The sequence below is a fragment of the Python bivittatus genome, unplaced genomic scaffold, assembly GCF_059951505.1.
Source record: "Python bivittatus isolate LINGU-HERP-01145 unplaced genomic scaffold, Pbiv_v1 ctg000330_np1212, whole genome shotgun sequence".
Classification (NCBI taxonomy): domain Eukaryota; kingdom Metazoa; phylum Chordata; class Lepidosauria; order Squamata; family Pythonidae; genus Python; species Python bivittatus.
Window position 1 is genome coordinate 4,267,642 of NW_028277058.1, and position 13,035 is coordinate 4,280,676.

The 13,035-nt window shown below is 38.8% G+C and overlaps 1 protein-coding gene across 3 annotated transcripts in view; it reads right to left on the minus strand.

The window, feature by feature from the left end:
- Window positions 1-13,035, minus strand: part of BRD1 (bromodomain containing 1) — a 57,583-nt gene that overhangs the window by 39,069 nt on the left and 5,479 nt on the right. For all 3 annotated transcript variants that reach the window (XM_088141646.1, XM_088141647.1, XM_088141648.1), the window contains exons 2-4: window positions 9,806-11,183; window positions 3,036-3,192; window positions 2,551-2,682 (exon numbers count right to left, since the gene is read on the minus strand). In XM_088141646.1, the coding sequence (XP_087997772.1) occupies window positions 2,551-2,682; window positions 3,036-3,192; window positions 9,806-11,169 (1,653 nt within the window). In that variant the 5' untranslated portion in view covers window positions 11,170-11,183. The remainder of the gene's footprint in view (window positions 1-2,550; window positions 2,683-3,035; window positions 3,193-9,805; window positions 11,184-13,035) is intronic.

The window sequence follows — 13,035 nt, forward strand, 5'->3', positions numbered from 1 at the left end:
CTTGGACAGCTGGAAGGGTTAAAAAGGGCAATGCAAGAACAGATCAGCAGCTATTTCAACAGTTATCAAACAAGGACATAAATGCTCCAATCCTACTGTACCCTCCCTCCACCACCCTAGAGGGTAAGCCATTCAAGCTCACTAGAGTGCTTACTATTACTGTAAATATTTTATTTTATTTTATTTTACACACACACACAGAGTACTATGCAAAAGTTTTAGGCAGGTGTGAAAAAATGCTGTAAAGTAAGAATGCTTTCAAAAATATATATTGTAATTGTTTATGTTTATCAAATTACAAAATGAAAAGCGAGTGAACAGAAGAAAAATCTAAATCAAATCAATATTTGGTGTGACTACCCTTTGCCTACAACAGGGGTAGGGAACCTATGGCTCGCGAGCCAGATGTGGCTCTTTTGATAGCTGCATCTGGCTCGCTGCCAAATCTTTAATAAAAAAAATAACAGGGTAAGGCTTAGAACACGTCTTCTATCCGCCGAGCATAGGCCACGCCCTCCTCCGCATCGCATCCAGCATCCTTGGGACTCACCCTACCTTGCCCCGCAGCATCCGCAGCCAAACGGGCCTGGAGCCGCATCGTCCTCCACAGGCAGCCACAAATCGAGGCCCCGGCTTCGGCCTAGCTCCCGTCGGCGGCCCACGCGAATGCGATCCGGGTGCACCGCTTTGCATCCTGCTTCCGCTGCCCCTGCTCTGTTGGGTGAGTCCTCATCTTGGGCTGGCCCCGTTTGTGGCCCCAACGAGGTACGAGACATATTTCAGGCACGGTGCCACTTTCCACCAGTGGCCAAAAATCGAGCCCCCAGCTTGAGCCTAACCTCCTTGACGGCCTGTAAGGGTCCATCCCACCAGCTACACATTTACTTGTATTTAGTTTTAAACATATTATATGGCTCTCACAGAATTACATTTTAAAATATGTGGCGTTCATGGCTCTCTCAGACAAAAAGGTTCCCGACCCCTGGCCTACAAAACAGCATCAATTCTTACACTTGCACACTTTGTACACTTGCACAAAGTCAGGGATCTTGTAGGATTAGAATCAGGTGTATGATTAACCAATTATAACAAGCAGGTGCTTATGATCATCAATTTCATATGTAGGTTGAAAGACAGTCATTAACTGAAACAGAAACAGCTATGTAGGAGGCTTAAAACTGGGTGAGGAACAGCCAAACTCTGCTACTAAGGTGAGGTTGTGGAAGACAGTTTCATGTCACAGGTCATATACCATGGCAAGACTGAGCACAGCAACAAGACACAAGGTAGTTATACTACATCAGCAAGGTCTCTCCCAGGCAAAAATTTCAAAGCAGACTCGGGTTTCAAGATGTGCTGTTCAAGCTCTTTTGAAGAAGCACAAAGAAACGGGAAACGTTGAGGACCGTAGACGTAGTGGTCGGCAAAGGAAACTTAATACAGCAGATGGAAGACACATCATGCTTACTTCCCTTCAACATCAGAAGATGTCCAGCAGTGCCATCAGCACAGAACTGGCGGAAACCAGTGGGACCCAGGTACACCCATCTACTGTTCGGAGAAGTCTGGCCAGAAGAATTGCAGCCAAGCCGCCATACCTCCGACGTGGAAACAAGGCTAAGCAACTCAACTATGCATGAAAATACAGGAACTGGGGTGCAGAAAAATGGCAGCAGGCACTCTGGACTGATGAGTCAAAATCTGAAAGTTTTGGCTGTAGCAGGAGGCAGTTTGTTCACCGAAGGGCTGAGAGCAGTACAATAATGAGTATCTGCAAGCAACAACAAAGCACGGTGGAGGTTCCTTGCAAGTTTGGGGCTGCATTTCTGCAAATGGAGTTGGAGATTTGGTCAGGATCAATGGTGTCCTCAGTGCTGACCAATACAGGCAGATCCTTATCCATCATGCCATACCATCAGGGAGGCGTGTGATTGGCCCCAAATTTATTCTGCAGCAGGACAATGATCCCAAACATACAGCCAATGTCATTAAGAACTATCTTCAGTGTAAAGAAGAACAAGGAGTCCTGGAAGTGACAGTCTGGCCCCCACAGAGCCCTGATCTCAACATCCTCGAGTCTGTCTGGGATTACATGAAGAGACAGAAGGATTTGAGGCAGCCTGGATCCACAGGAGATCTGTGGTTAGTTCTCCAAGATTCCTGGAACAACCTACCTGCCCAGTTCCTTCAAAAACTGTGTGCAAGTGTATCTAGAAGAATTGATGCTGTTTGAAGGCAAAAGGTGGTCACACCAAATATTGATTTGATTTAGATTTTTCTTCTGTTTGCTCACTTTGCATTTTGTAAATTGATAAACATAAACAATTACAATATATATTTTTGAAAGCATTCTTACTTTACAGCATTTTTTCACACTTGCCTAAAACTTTTGCACAGGACTGTATACATACATACATACACACACACACGTATATTTTCCTCTCCCATTATGGGAAAAAAGAGCCCTATCAGCTATACATTTTAGTTGACTACCAAGTCCATGTCAAACTTAAGCTATGAGAAAAGACAAAATCTTCAACAGTTACATACCTGTTCTCTTTTTAATTTTTCTCGCTTTCGTATAAGTTCTATCAACAACCGTGCTCTTTCAAGATCATGACGGAGTCTTTGCCAGTACTTCAATTTCTCCTTTAAGGCTTGTGTTTCTTCATCATCTTCCCTCTTAAGAAATAAAAAAAAAATCATTCATATGGTAGTTTAGTCGTAACACTACTTAGCTAGTTATTGTACTCTTAACTAACTCTAGGAAATATTGCAAATACAACTGTTAGTACATTTAGCCTAAAATTATTGGTAATGCTTACAGGAATGCCTTTTCTTCTTTGTGTAAAACACAGTATCTCAATTTTCTATTTACACTTTTTAATTCACATATTTTATTCCTTGTGCAAAATATAAGCACTCACATAATTCATATTTGTAATTATACTGATCCTAGATACCTGTACCGTACATTATCAGCTCAAATAATACCAAATAATTTAATCATATGTGGAGTAAGGAAATAAAGGTACCTGTTGTGTATTTCTTTGTGACTGCAAACTGGACTGCAGCCTCCTCAATAAAGGAACACCATTTCTGGACAACCTTTTAAGTAGCCAGTAACTGTGGACTCTTTCCACAAATTGCTTCTTTCGCTGAATTGCCACCTGATTCATAATTTTATTTAATCTGAAACAGGAAATAGCGATATTTTCAAATAAAACACTAAATATACTTTTAACTACAAATCTGACTAGATTTTATTATTGTTTTAAAATATTCAATTATATGAACTTCTTTACACGGCCTAGTATCCAAAGAACAGTTTTGGGCAAGGATTCTTTTTTTTTTCAATCCTCTTTTGAATGTTGGACACTTGTGCCACAAATTGCTTGTAGAAATCCCTTCAAATTTAAAAGATTTATTGTACATTAAAGAAGAATGCTAATCAAGCATACAGTTACATCTTTAGTATGAGGAACTAGTTACAATTATTCAGATTCAGAATACTATAACTAGTTACATACAAATTACAAAACCTGATATATCACACTATTTAATTCCACTTTTTTTACTCAGAAGTATTTACTTGGATGCCCAGAGTAAGGTTACAAAACAAACTCTTAACACTTCATATATCCCAAAACCGTAAATAAATAAATATGGATTCATTAGAAATTGTTAATTGAATTATTTAACATTTTCTCCATTACCATTATATAATGCAAATCTGCATAAAAATTCAAAATGCTTACAGTGGGGCAAAAAAGTATTTAGTCAGCCACCAATTGTGCAAGTTCTCCCACTTAAAAAGATGAGAGAGGCCTGTAATTTTCATCATAGGTATACCTCAACTATGAGAGACAAAATGGGAAAAATCCAGAAAATCACATTGTCTGATTTTTAAAGAATTTATTTGCAAATCATGGTGGAAAATAAGTATTTGGTCAATATCAAAAGTTCATCTCAATACTTTGTTATATATCCTTTGTTGGCAATGACAGAGGTCAAACGTTTTCTGTAAGTCTTCACAAGGTTTTCACACACTGTTGCTGGTATTTTGGCCCATTCCTCCATGCAGATCTCCTCTAGAGCAGTGATGTTTTGGGGCTGTCGCTGGGCAACACGGACTTTCAACTCCCTCCAAAGGTTTTCCATGGGGTTGAGATCTGGAGACTGGCTAGGCCACTCCAGGACCTTGAAATGCTTCTTACGAAGCCACTCCTTCGTTGCCCGGGCGGTGTGTTTGGGATCATTGTCATGCTGAAAGACCCAGCCACGTTTCATCTTTAATGCCCTTGCTGATGGAAGGAGGTGTTCACTCAAAATCTCACGATACATGGCCCCATTCATTCTTTCCTTTACACAGATCAGTCGTCCTGGTCCCTTTGCAGAAAAACAGCCCCAAAGCATGATGTTTCCACCCCCATGCTTCACAGTAGGTATGGTGTTCTTTGGATGCAACTCAGCATTCTCTCTCCTCCAAACACAACGAGTTTAGACCAAAACGTTCTACTTTGGTTTCATCTGACCATGACGACATTCTCCCAATCCTCTTCTGGATCATCCAAATGCTCTCTAGCAAACTTCAGACAGGCACGGACATGTACTGGCTTAAGCAGGGGGACACGTCTGGCACTGCAGGATTTGAGTCCCTGGCAGCGTAGTGCATTACTGATGGTAGCCTTTGTTACTTTGGTCCCAGCTCTCTGTAGGTCATTCACTAGGTCCCCCCATGTGGTTCTGGGATTTTTGCTTACCGTTCTTGTGATCATTTTGACCCCACGGGGTGAGATCTTGCGTGGAGCCCCAGATCGAGGGAGATTATCAGTGGTCTCGTATGTCTTCCATTTTCTAATTATTGCTCCCACAGTTGATTTCTTCACACCAAGCTGCTTGCCTATTGCAGATTCAGTCTTCCCAGCCTGGTGCAGGTCTACAATTTTGTTTCTGGTGTCCTTCAACAGCTCTTTGGTCTTGGCCATAGTGAAGTTTGGAGTGTGACTGTTTGAAGTTGTGGACAGGTGTCTTTTATACTGATAACAAGGTCAAACAGGTGCCATTACTACAGTTAACGAGTGGAGGACAGAGGAGCCTCTTAAAGAAGTAGTTACAGGTCTGTGAGAGCCAGACATCTTGCTTGTTTGTAGGTGACCAAATATTTATTTTCCACCATGATTTGCAAATAAATTCTTTAAAAATCAGACAATGTGATTTTCTGGATTTTTTTTTCTCATTTTGTCTCTCATAGTTGAGGTATACCTATGATGAAAATTACAGGCCTCTCTCATCTTTTTAAGTGGGAGAACTTGCACAATTGGTGGCTGACTAAATACTTTTTTGCCCCACTGTAAGTCAATTCAATTTATTTATTCTGGGCAGATTTAATAGACCACAAGTCCGCACACATCTGTTAGTCACTTTAATTCACAAAAGTTTCACAGCTTCTTCTTGATCTAATTTTCAACTGATAAATCAGCTAGGCAACTGGCTATCTACATGTTTGATATATCAAAATCCTTTAGTTCTATTACTATTCCATCTTGGTTTGCTTAATCTAAGCACTAGCAGATGCACCTGTCCCTGCAGTTATTTCTCATTATGAACTGATCTACATGATAAAGTATTCTATTTGCAAAAATGAGGTACAGGCAGTCCTTGACAATAAGGATCAGAAAATTGATCATTAAGCAGTGTTGTCATGAAGCGAGGAATCACATGATCGCACCAAATTTCACATTTTTTGTGCCAGTTGTTAAGCAAATCACTATGGTCATTAAGTGAATCATGCCATTTCCCATTGATTTTGCTTCTTCGAAGCCAGCTGGGAAGGTTGCAAATGGCAATCACATGACCCTAGGATGCTGCAACCATCATAAATACATGTCGGTTTCCAAGCACCTTGATTTTGATCACGTGACTGTGGCGACACTGTGATGGTCGTAAGTGCAAGGACCAGTTGTAAGTTACTTTTTTCAGCACCATCGCAATTTCAAATGGGCACTAAACGAATGGTCATAAGTTGAGGACCATCCATACAAATAATCTTACAGTAACAAGATTACAGACCTAAAAATCTTTATACCCTGTTCAGCAGGCACATCAGGCATTTCCCAATATCTCATGCTACTTGTGAAGGGTGGGCAATTTCCAGAATGAAATTTAATGTACGCAATCCAGAGGAAAATTGACAATCTGAATAAAGTATATTTGTTCCTCCAGAAGTATGTTTAAATCAAGACCAGGAGTCTAAAATATTACTTGCAGAATAAATTGTTAATGATTGTGCTGAATGGAATTAGAAGTTCAAAACATAATTGAGAGCTGTAGAGTCCTTGGGATTCTCTGAGCTTGGTTGTCTTCTTGCAAACGTTTCATTACCCAACTAGGTAACATCTTCAGTGCTAGAATGGAATGGGGTTTGCTCCGTGTTTATATACTGTGGCATGCCCTGCCAGTGCCAATGGGGGTGGGGGTTTTGTTTTATTTTTTTCCCTCGTAGTTCTTTGATTAGGGTATTTTAAACAATACCTTAATCAAGGAACTACCAGAGGGGGGAAAATTAAAAAAAAATTAATCAAGGAACAATACCCTAATCAAGGAACTAACTACCATAGGGAAAAAACAAAACAGAACAAAACAAAACCGACACCCACACCGACACTGGCAGGGCATGCCACAGTATATAAACACAGAGCAAACCCCATTCCATTCTAGCACTGAAGATGTTACCTAGTTGGGTAGTGAAACATTTGCAAGTAAACAACCAAGCTCAGAGAACCCCAAGGACTCCACAGTTCAACTCTGAGCTATACATATTCGCTTCTACTAATAAGAGAGAGCACAAATTAATATACTGTATGCAGATTTCAGTCAAAAATCTTAACTTGATTAATCATTCTCTAAGGATACTGAAAAATGTTCAAATGTTTGTGCTGAAGTCACTTTCTATTCAGGAGCCCGGTCAGCATACATAATGCTGCCTCCTATTATAATGCATTGTGAAACACTGTACGCATTCTTAGTTTTGCTGTGTTTAATAATTTAATACTGCCTACAAATACCTATTAATCCCTGAGCATTATTCATGTTACATTCAATTTATGGAAAAGGTATCTCTAGAAAAGACAAGGTTTTTTAAAAAGTAGACCACAAACTATTATGGAATCCTCATTTTTGAGAAATATCACAATTATTACTTTTTCTTTAAAAGAGTTCCTTATTAGACTAGTACGTTCAGAACGGAAATTTTCAACAGGACAAAACTCTAAATAATATTTAAAGTAACAGGCCATGTACCAGATGAAGTGGATTCCAACTGAAAGGATTCTACAAATTAGTAACTTGAAAATACCACAATACTGTTTTATTTTAATACGCTTGAAGACAGGACTGCCTGACATATTCATATTATTTAATGCTGGCAGGGAATTATCATTTAATAGCTCTGTAAGAGCTTTACAAGCTAATGTTCTTAAATTCTTAAATTATTCAGAATACTTACACACACAGAAAAATGTCCTGAAGTTCCAGTTATGTTAAATGTAATTTGAAAATTGTTAGAAATCAAGTAAGGAATATCATACAGTAGCTCTATAAGGTGGCTGATGTGGGTCTTCCGGGCTGTGTGGCCGTGTTCTGGAAGTTTTGGTTCCTAACGTTTCGCCAGCATCTGTGACTGGCATCTTCAGAGGACAGGAGCACAGACAGGAGCGGTTCTCTCTGTGCCCACGGACCAAGGAGTCTAACACATGGCTGGGCACAGAGAGAACCGCTCCTGTCTGTGCTCCTGTCCTCTGAAGATGCCAGTCAAAGATGCTGGCAAAACATTAGGAACCAAAACTTCCAAAACACAGCCACATAGCCTGGAAGACGCACATCAGCCATTGTATTCCAGCCGTGAAAGCCTTCAACAATACATAGCTCTATAAGGTTTTTTTTTTTTAAAAAAAAAAAGACTAGCTATACACTTTGTTCCTGGCCTCAACCTGTGGCCTGCCACAGGTATCTGGTTCAAATATCAAGCTAAATAAACCACAGAAAAAACTTCTTTGCTTTGTTTAAATATGAGATATAGACAAGGAACAGCATACATTAATTAAAGTTATCTGTTTTATAACTTATAAGCTTGTACTTTAAGTTCACTTTAGTTTTAGAAACATTATGGAGGCACCAATATAGATGAATATGTGTAGCTCAGGGTTCAACTGTGGAGTCCTTGGGGTTCTCTGAGCTTGGTATTATCTTGCAAACGTTTCATTACCCGGCTAGGTAACATCTTCAGGGCTAAAATGGGATGGGGCTTGCTCTCTATTTATGTGCTGTTGCCTGACTTGACAGTGCTGGTAAGAGTAGGGGTTTTGTTTTGCTCCTCTGGTAGTTCTTTGATTGGCATGTGTTTGCTGCTTGATTGTGTGCCTGGTGGTAACCTTTGCTTATCTAGGTGATGATTGCTGGTGAGGCAATCTTCTGGTCTTTTGTCTCTTTTGAATAGTATGTATAGTATTTTGTTTTCCAAATAGCCAAACTAAACCTTTTGTTCCAACCTGCAATGCCAATCAGTGATGTGGGATTGCGGAACCTGTAGTGCAAAATATGTAAAGGATAAAATTTTGTTTCTTCTTAGCAAACATAAAATAGAATACAACTCCCTTCTTCTCACTCCACGAAGCTGGGTCTGCATCTTGGGTAATAAATTAGAAAATTAGATCCTCTCTGCAATCACTTTAAGACCGAAAAAAACTCTCATCCAAAAAATCTGTTTCTAAAGCAGTGTATTACTAAAATCAATCATGCACAAGGAAACACGCAATGCTTCATGACTTTATTAAACAAAATAAAATAATTCCAAATAGTTGAAAGAGGCAACTGAACAGGGCCCTAATCAAAGTATGTAAAAATTCTTGCATGGAATATAGAATATGAACAAGGAAAAATCAAACCATTAGGACTAGGGTCATCCAATTAAGCTGACTGGAAGGAAATTCAGCAAAATGGAAGAAAATACTTCTCGCAATGTATAATTAACCTGTGAAATTCATTACCATTAAGTATGATCAAGGTTACTCACTTGGATGGTTTTAAAAGAAGACAGGATAAATGCATGAAGAACAAATCTATCAAGGCTTGTAAGTCTTGAAAAGTCAGTGTTACGTCCAGGTTGGAAATAACAAGCCTCCAAACACCAGATGAAGGAAAACAACAACAGGGCAGGAGTATGTTCCCACCTCTGGTTTGCACAACTTCAGATTTGAAGGCCAAAAGGCTTTGGAGCATGATTATGCACTCACATAGCAACTCCTTAGAGCTGGACCTTTTCCTAGGATCATGTAGTTGTCCTTTGCAGCTGCAGCATTATCCAAAGAAAAGTCTTTGGATAATGCTGGTTTAATGAGTTACAGACAGGTGCTACATATGCTAATCCACATGCTCCAGAGCAACTTTCTGCCTTTGAAACAGAAACATTCCATAACCTTAATACATATCCAGCAGTCATTCTCAAATAGTCACCAGCCTTACATGTTCCAATTGCATACAAGGAAAATGATGAATGAAAACCATTTATGACTAAAATGTATTGCTAAAGTAAGATCTAAGAGAATGATTATACATTTCCCTTTAACTGTTAATGATCTGGATCCTTTAGTGAATCTGGGAAAGCTATTCTACAAAGGAAATAAACAACAGCATAAAACCACTGTAGCCTGTTCTGAAAAAGCCTATTAGGTGTTAATTTTTACTCCTCCTTAATAAGTTGGTAACGCTAACAACTGTTAAGAATTTTTTAAAATTATGTTCTTACCTCTGAGGAGGGATACATGGAGCAGATACTGCAGGCATAACTGCACACGTTTCAGCTAGTGTTTTCTTTGACTTTTTAGCTTTTTTTCTGACTCTTGATGTAGACCTAGTTTTGGCAGAACCCTCTTTTCTATAGAGGCCATTTTTCATTTCAGCTTCTCCATAAATATTCAGAGGCCTCCGAACAGACCCAGGTGGTGTATGTATATCACAATATGCAGTCTTTTTCACTGAGAATGTTGTGCCACCACCAGTTAGTTCTTTCACGGGTTCCATTTTCATATACAAACCAGCCTTTTGAGCGCATGTAACATGGAATGCTGTGTAACAGTTTGCTTTGTGGCACTGAATACAGGCACCAACACCTTTCTGTTTACAGAGGTAGCATGTTAACTTCCATCGGGCAGGGGGAATGTTTTTGACTCCATCTATTGGCTCAATAAAAACTGTATTGGCAAATCCAACCTCTGGAATCCAAAGAGCACACACTACATGTCCCCACCGATCATCATCAGTCTTTTTAAAGGCACCTCCTTTGTTTGGACACAGTACACAGTCTACAGGCCTTGAACGGGATTGCAGACATTGTCTGCAAAGCCACTGGCCCTCAGGTATATATGGCACCCCATAACACTCCTGATGCACTGCTAAATTACACATATCACAAAAAAGAATCACATTGCTGTTCTGACATTCTCCATCCATGCAAATACAACAAACTGCATCTTCATCAATTAAAGACTGATGTTCACCCTGTTTCTGAGTCTCACAATAAGACTCTTTTTCAAAACGGTCCATAAGAAATTCAAACATATTTTGTGATACAACTGAGACTCCATCACTCTTTCGTTTCTCGTTGATTATTTCTAGCCATGCATAATCTTCTTCATCCATGTCATATTCCACTTCATTATCTAGTTCTTCTGAAGACTTTTCAATAAATTTATAATAGGTTGGAGGTCTACGAGGTGCAGAAGGTGGACTATATTCAACAACATGCACTTTTGGTTCTGGAAGAGTACTTGCAGTAGATGGAATGCCATGTGTGTTTGGAAGAGTTTCATTTTTCTTTTTAACTTTATTGTTTCTGTGCCTCTTTGCTCTCAGAGAGACCAGTGGTCTCTCACTATTTTCCTTATTGCTGTTGCATTCACTTAATTCTTGGGCTGTAAGATCATCTTCCAGTATAATCTCCAAGGGTTCAAAGATACTGATCCTGTGTAAGCGACCTTCAATTTCTATTTCTACCATCCTTTGAGCTTGGGCATATGTTAAGGTTTCTCTAGTAGGGGACCGTTTAATACTGCATGGAGAAGAAGAGTGCCGTGCTGAAGATACTCGATGACATCTTCCTTTCCTCCTCATTTGGTAATGATTACCTACAATTCAAAAAGGTGATTGTTAAAACAGTAAGATTGAGCTATACTCTGAAAACAGGAAAGCTTATTTTTTTCCCTTGAAGGATAAGACTAGTGCCTGCATTTTTGAAAGATATTTATGCACTAGAAAACAAAACACACAGGTTAACATGAAGAATTCCACACCTGTTTTACAATTATCTCCAAGTAATCAATATCAATATCTATCTATAACCTACATGAGAGACAGAAACATATTTCTGTATTATAAGAACCTTGAGGCAAAAGGTAGCATGAATTAACAGAAAGGCTGCTTTACATGAAAAAATGGCATAAAGTTTCAATCTATTCAGCTATACAAGCTCTCATACTACAATTATCTTAAAAATACAGTTTAAATTATTCTAATATCCTTACTTTTAAATTGTCATTTACAAGCATTCACAAAATTATTTTTGTCTTCCATATGAATTGGTTGAAGTTACATTTCTACATACATTTATCTAGAATTAAATCCAAACATTCTATCTGTTATTTATATATATAAACTCATGAAATGGTATGAAATTTTTGCTTTGCTCTTAAATGACTTCAGAACAAAGGTAGTTCTCACAATTCTTGTAGGGGGAAAAAAAACTTTTAACACACATATAAACATACAGTACTTGCATTATTTCTTCAATTCCAATAATTATCCTCCTTCCCATACTCAGGTTATGCCACAGAATATATGTTAATAGATTTTTCTAGCTCTCACATTCAATAGGGTAAAAATGTCAGCCTTTTTAATATACTGCCTGACATCTTCAAACAGTATTGTCTGTACTATGCACTTACCATTATTTTTCTCAGGACAACTTTCATATTTAGAATCTCTGCCTAGGACACATCTGGAATACAAAGGCAAGTCTGACGCAACATTCCTTGTTAGAAATGGCTCCTTAACATGACTTGAACTTGGAACAAAACCTCAGAACATGGGATGTTTTCTTCCAAGTTCAGAACAAAATAGGTAGTCCTTGACTTATGACAACTGGGACTGGAACGTCTATTGCTAAGTGATGTGGTTAACTGAGTCACGCCCAATTTTACTACCTTTTTTGCTGCGGTCATTAAATGAAACATGCACTCATTAAGTGAATCTGGCTTCCCCCATTAACTTTGCTTGTTGGAAGCTGTCTGGGAAGGTCACAAATGGCGATCGTGTGACCCCAGGATCCCGCAACCATCATAAATACATGCCAGTTGCCAAGTGCCTAAATTTTGATCACATGACCATGGGGACGCTGCAATGGTCTTAAGTGTGAGGACCAGTCGTAAGTCACTTTTTTCAGCGCTGTCGTAACTTTGAATGATTGCTAAACAAATGGTTGTAAGTTGAGGACTACCTGTACTCCTTTCTTGTCCCAAGTTCAGGACAAAAGGTCTGTATGTATATGATTCTGTTCCACTTGTTTCAAGAAATCCAACCTCACATGATTAGCTCATTTTCATTTAAATTCTTTAAAGTTAAGGAGACCTGGAGATACAGTTCCATCTTTGCTGCAGCTGTCTGATGCTAGCTGAAGAGAAGAGGAATGTGAGAATGAACGGGAGTCAATTAAGTACCTGTGGCTTGATCTTGGTGGTGTAGTATAATGGCATGTCTTTGCATTCTTTTGTTACTGCTTACTTTGTTAGCTGTCCAGAGTTGCTACTTGTGAGTTGGGCAACCATATAAATTATTTAAATAAGCAAGCAAACAAATATTCAAACATGGATAGCATTTTGGATATCAGAAAAAAGATTTGTGAATGCTTGATAGATATATTAAATATCAGCTTACATTATTTACTAAGTTATTAGGAATTCATAGTTGCAATGTAACCTTGTT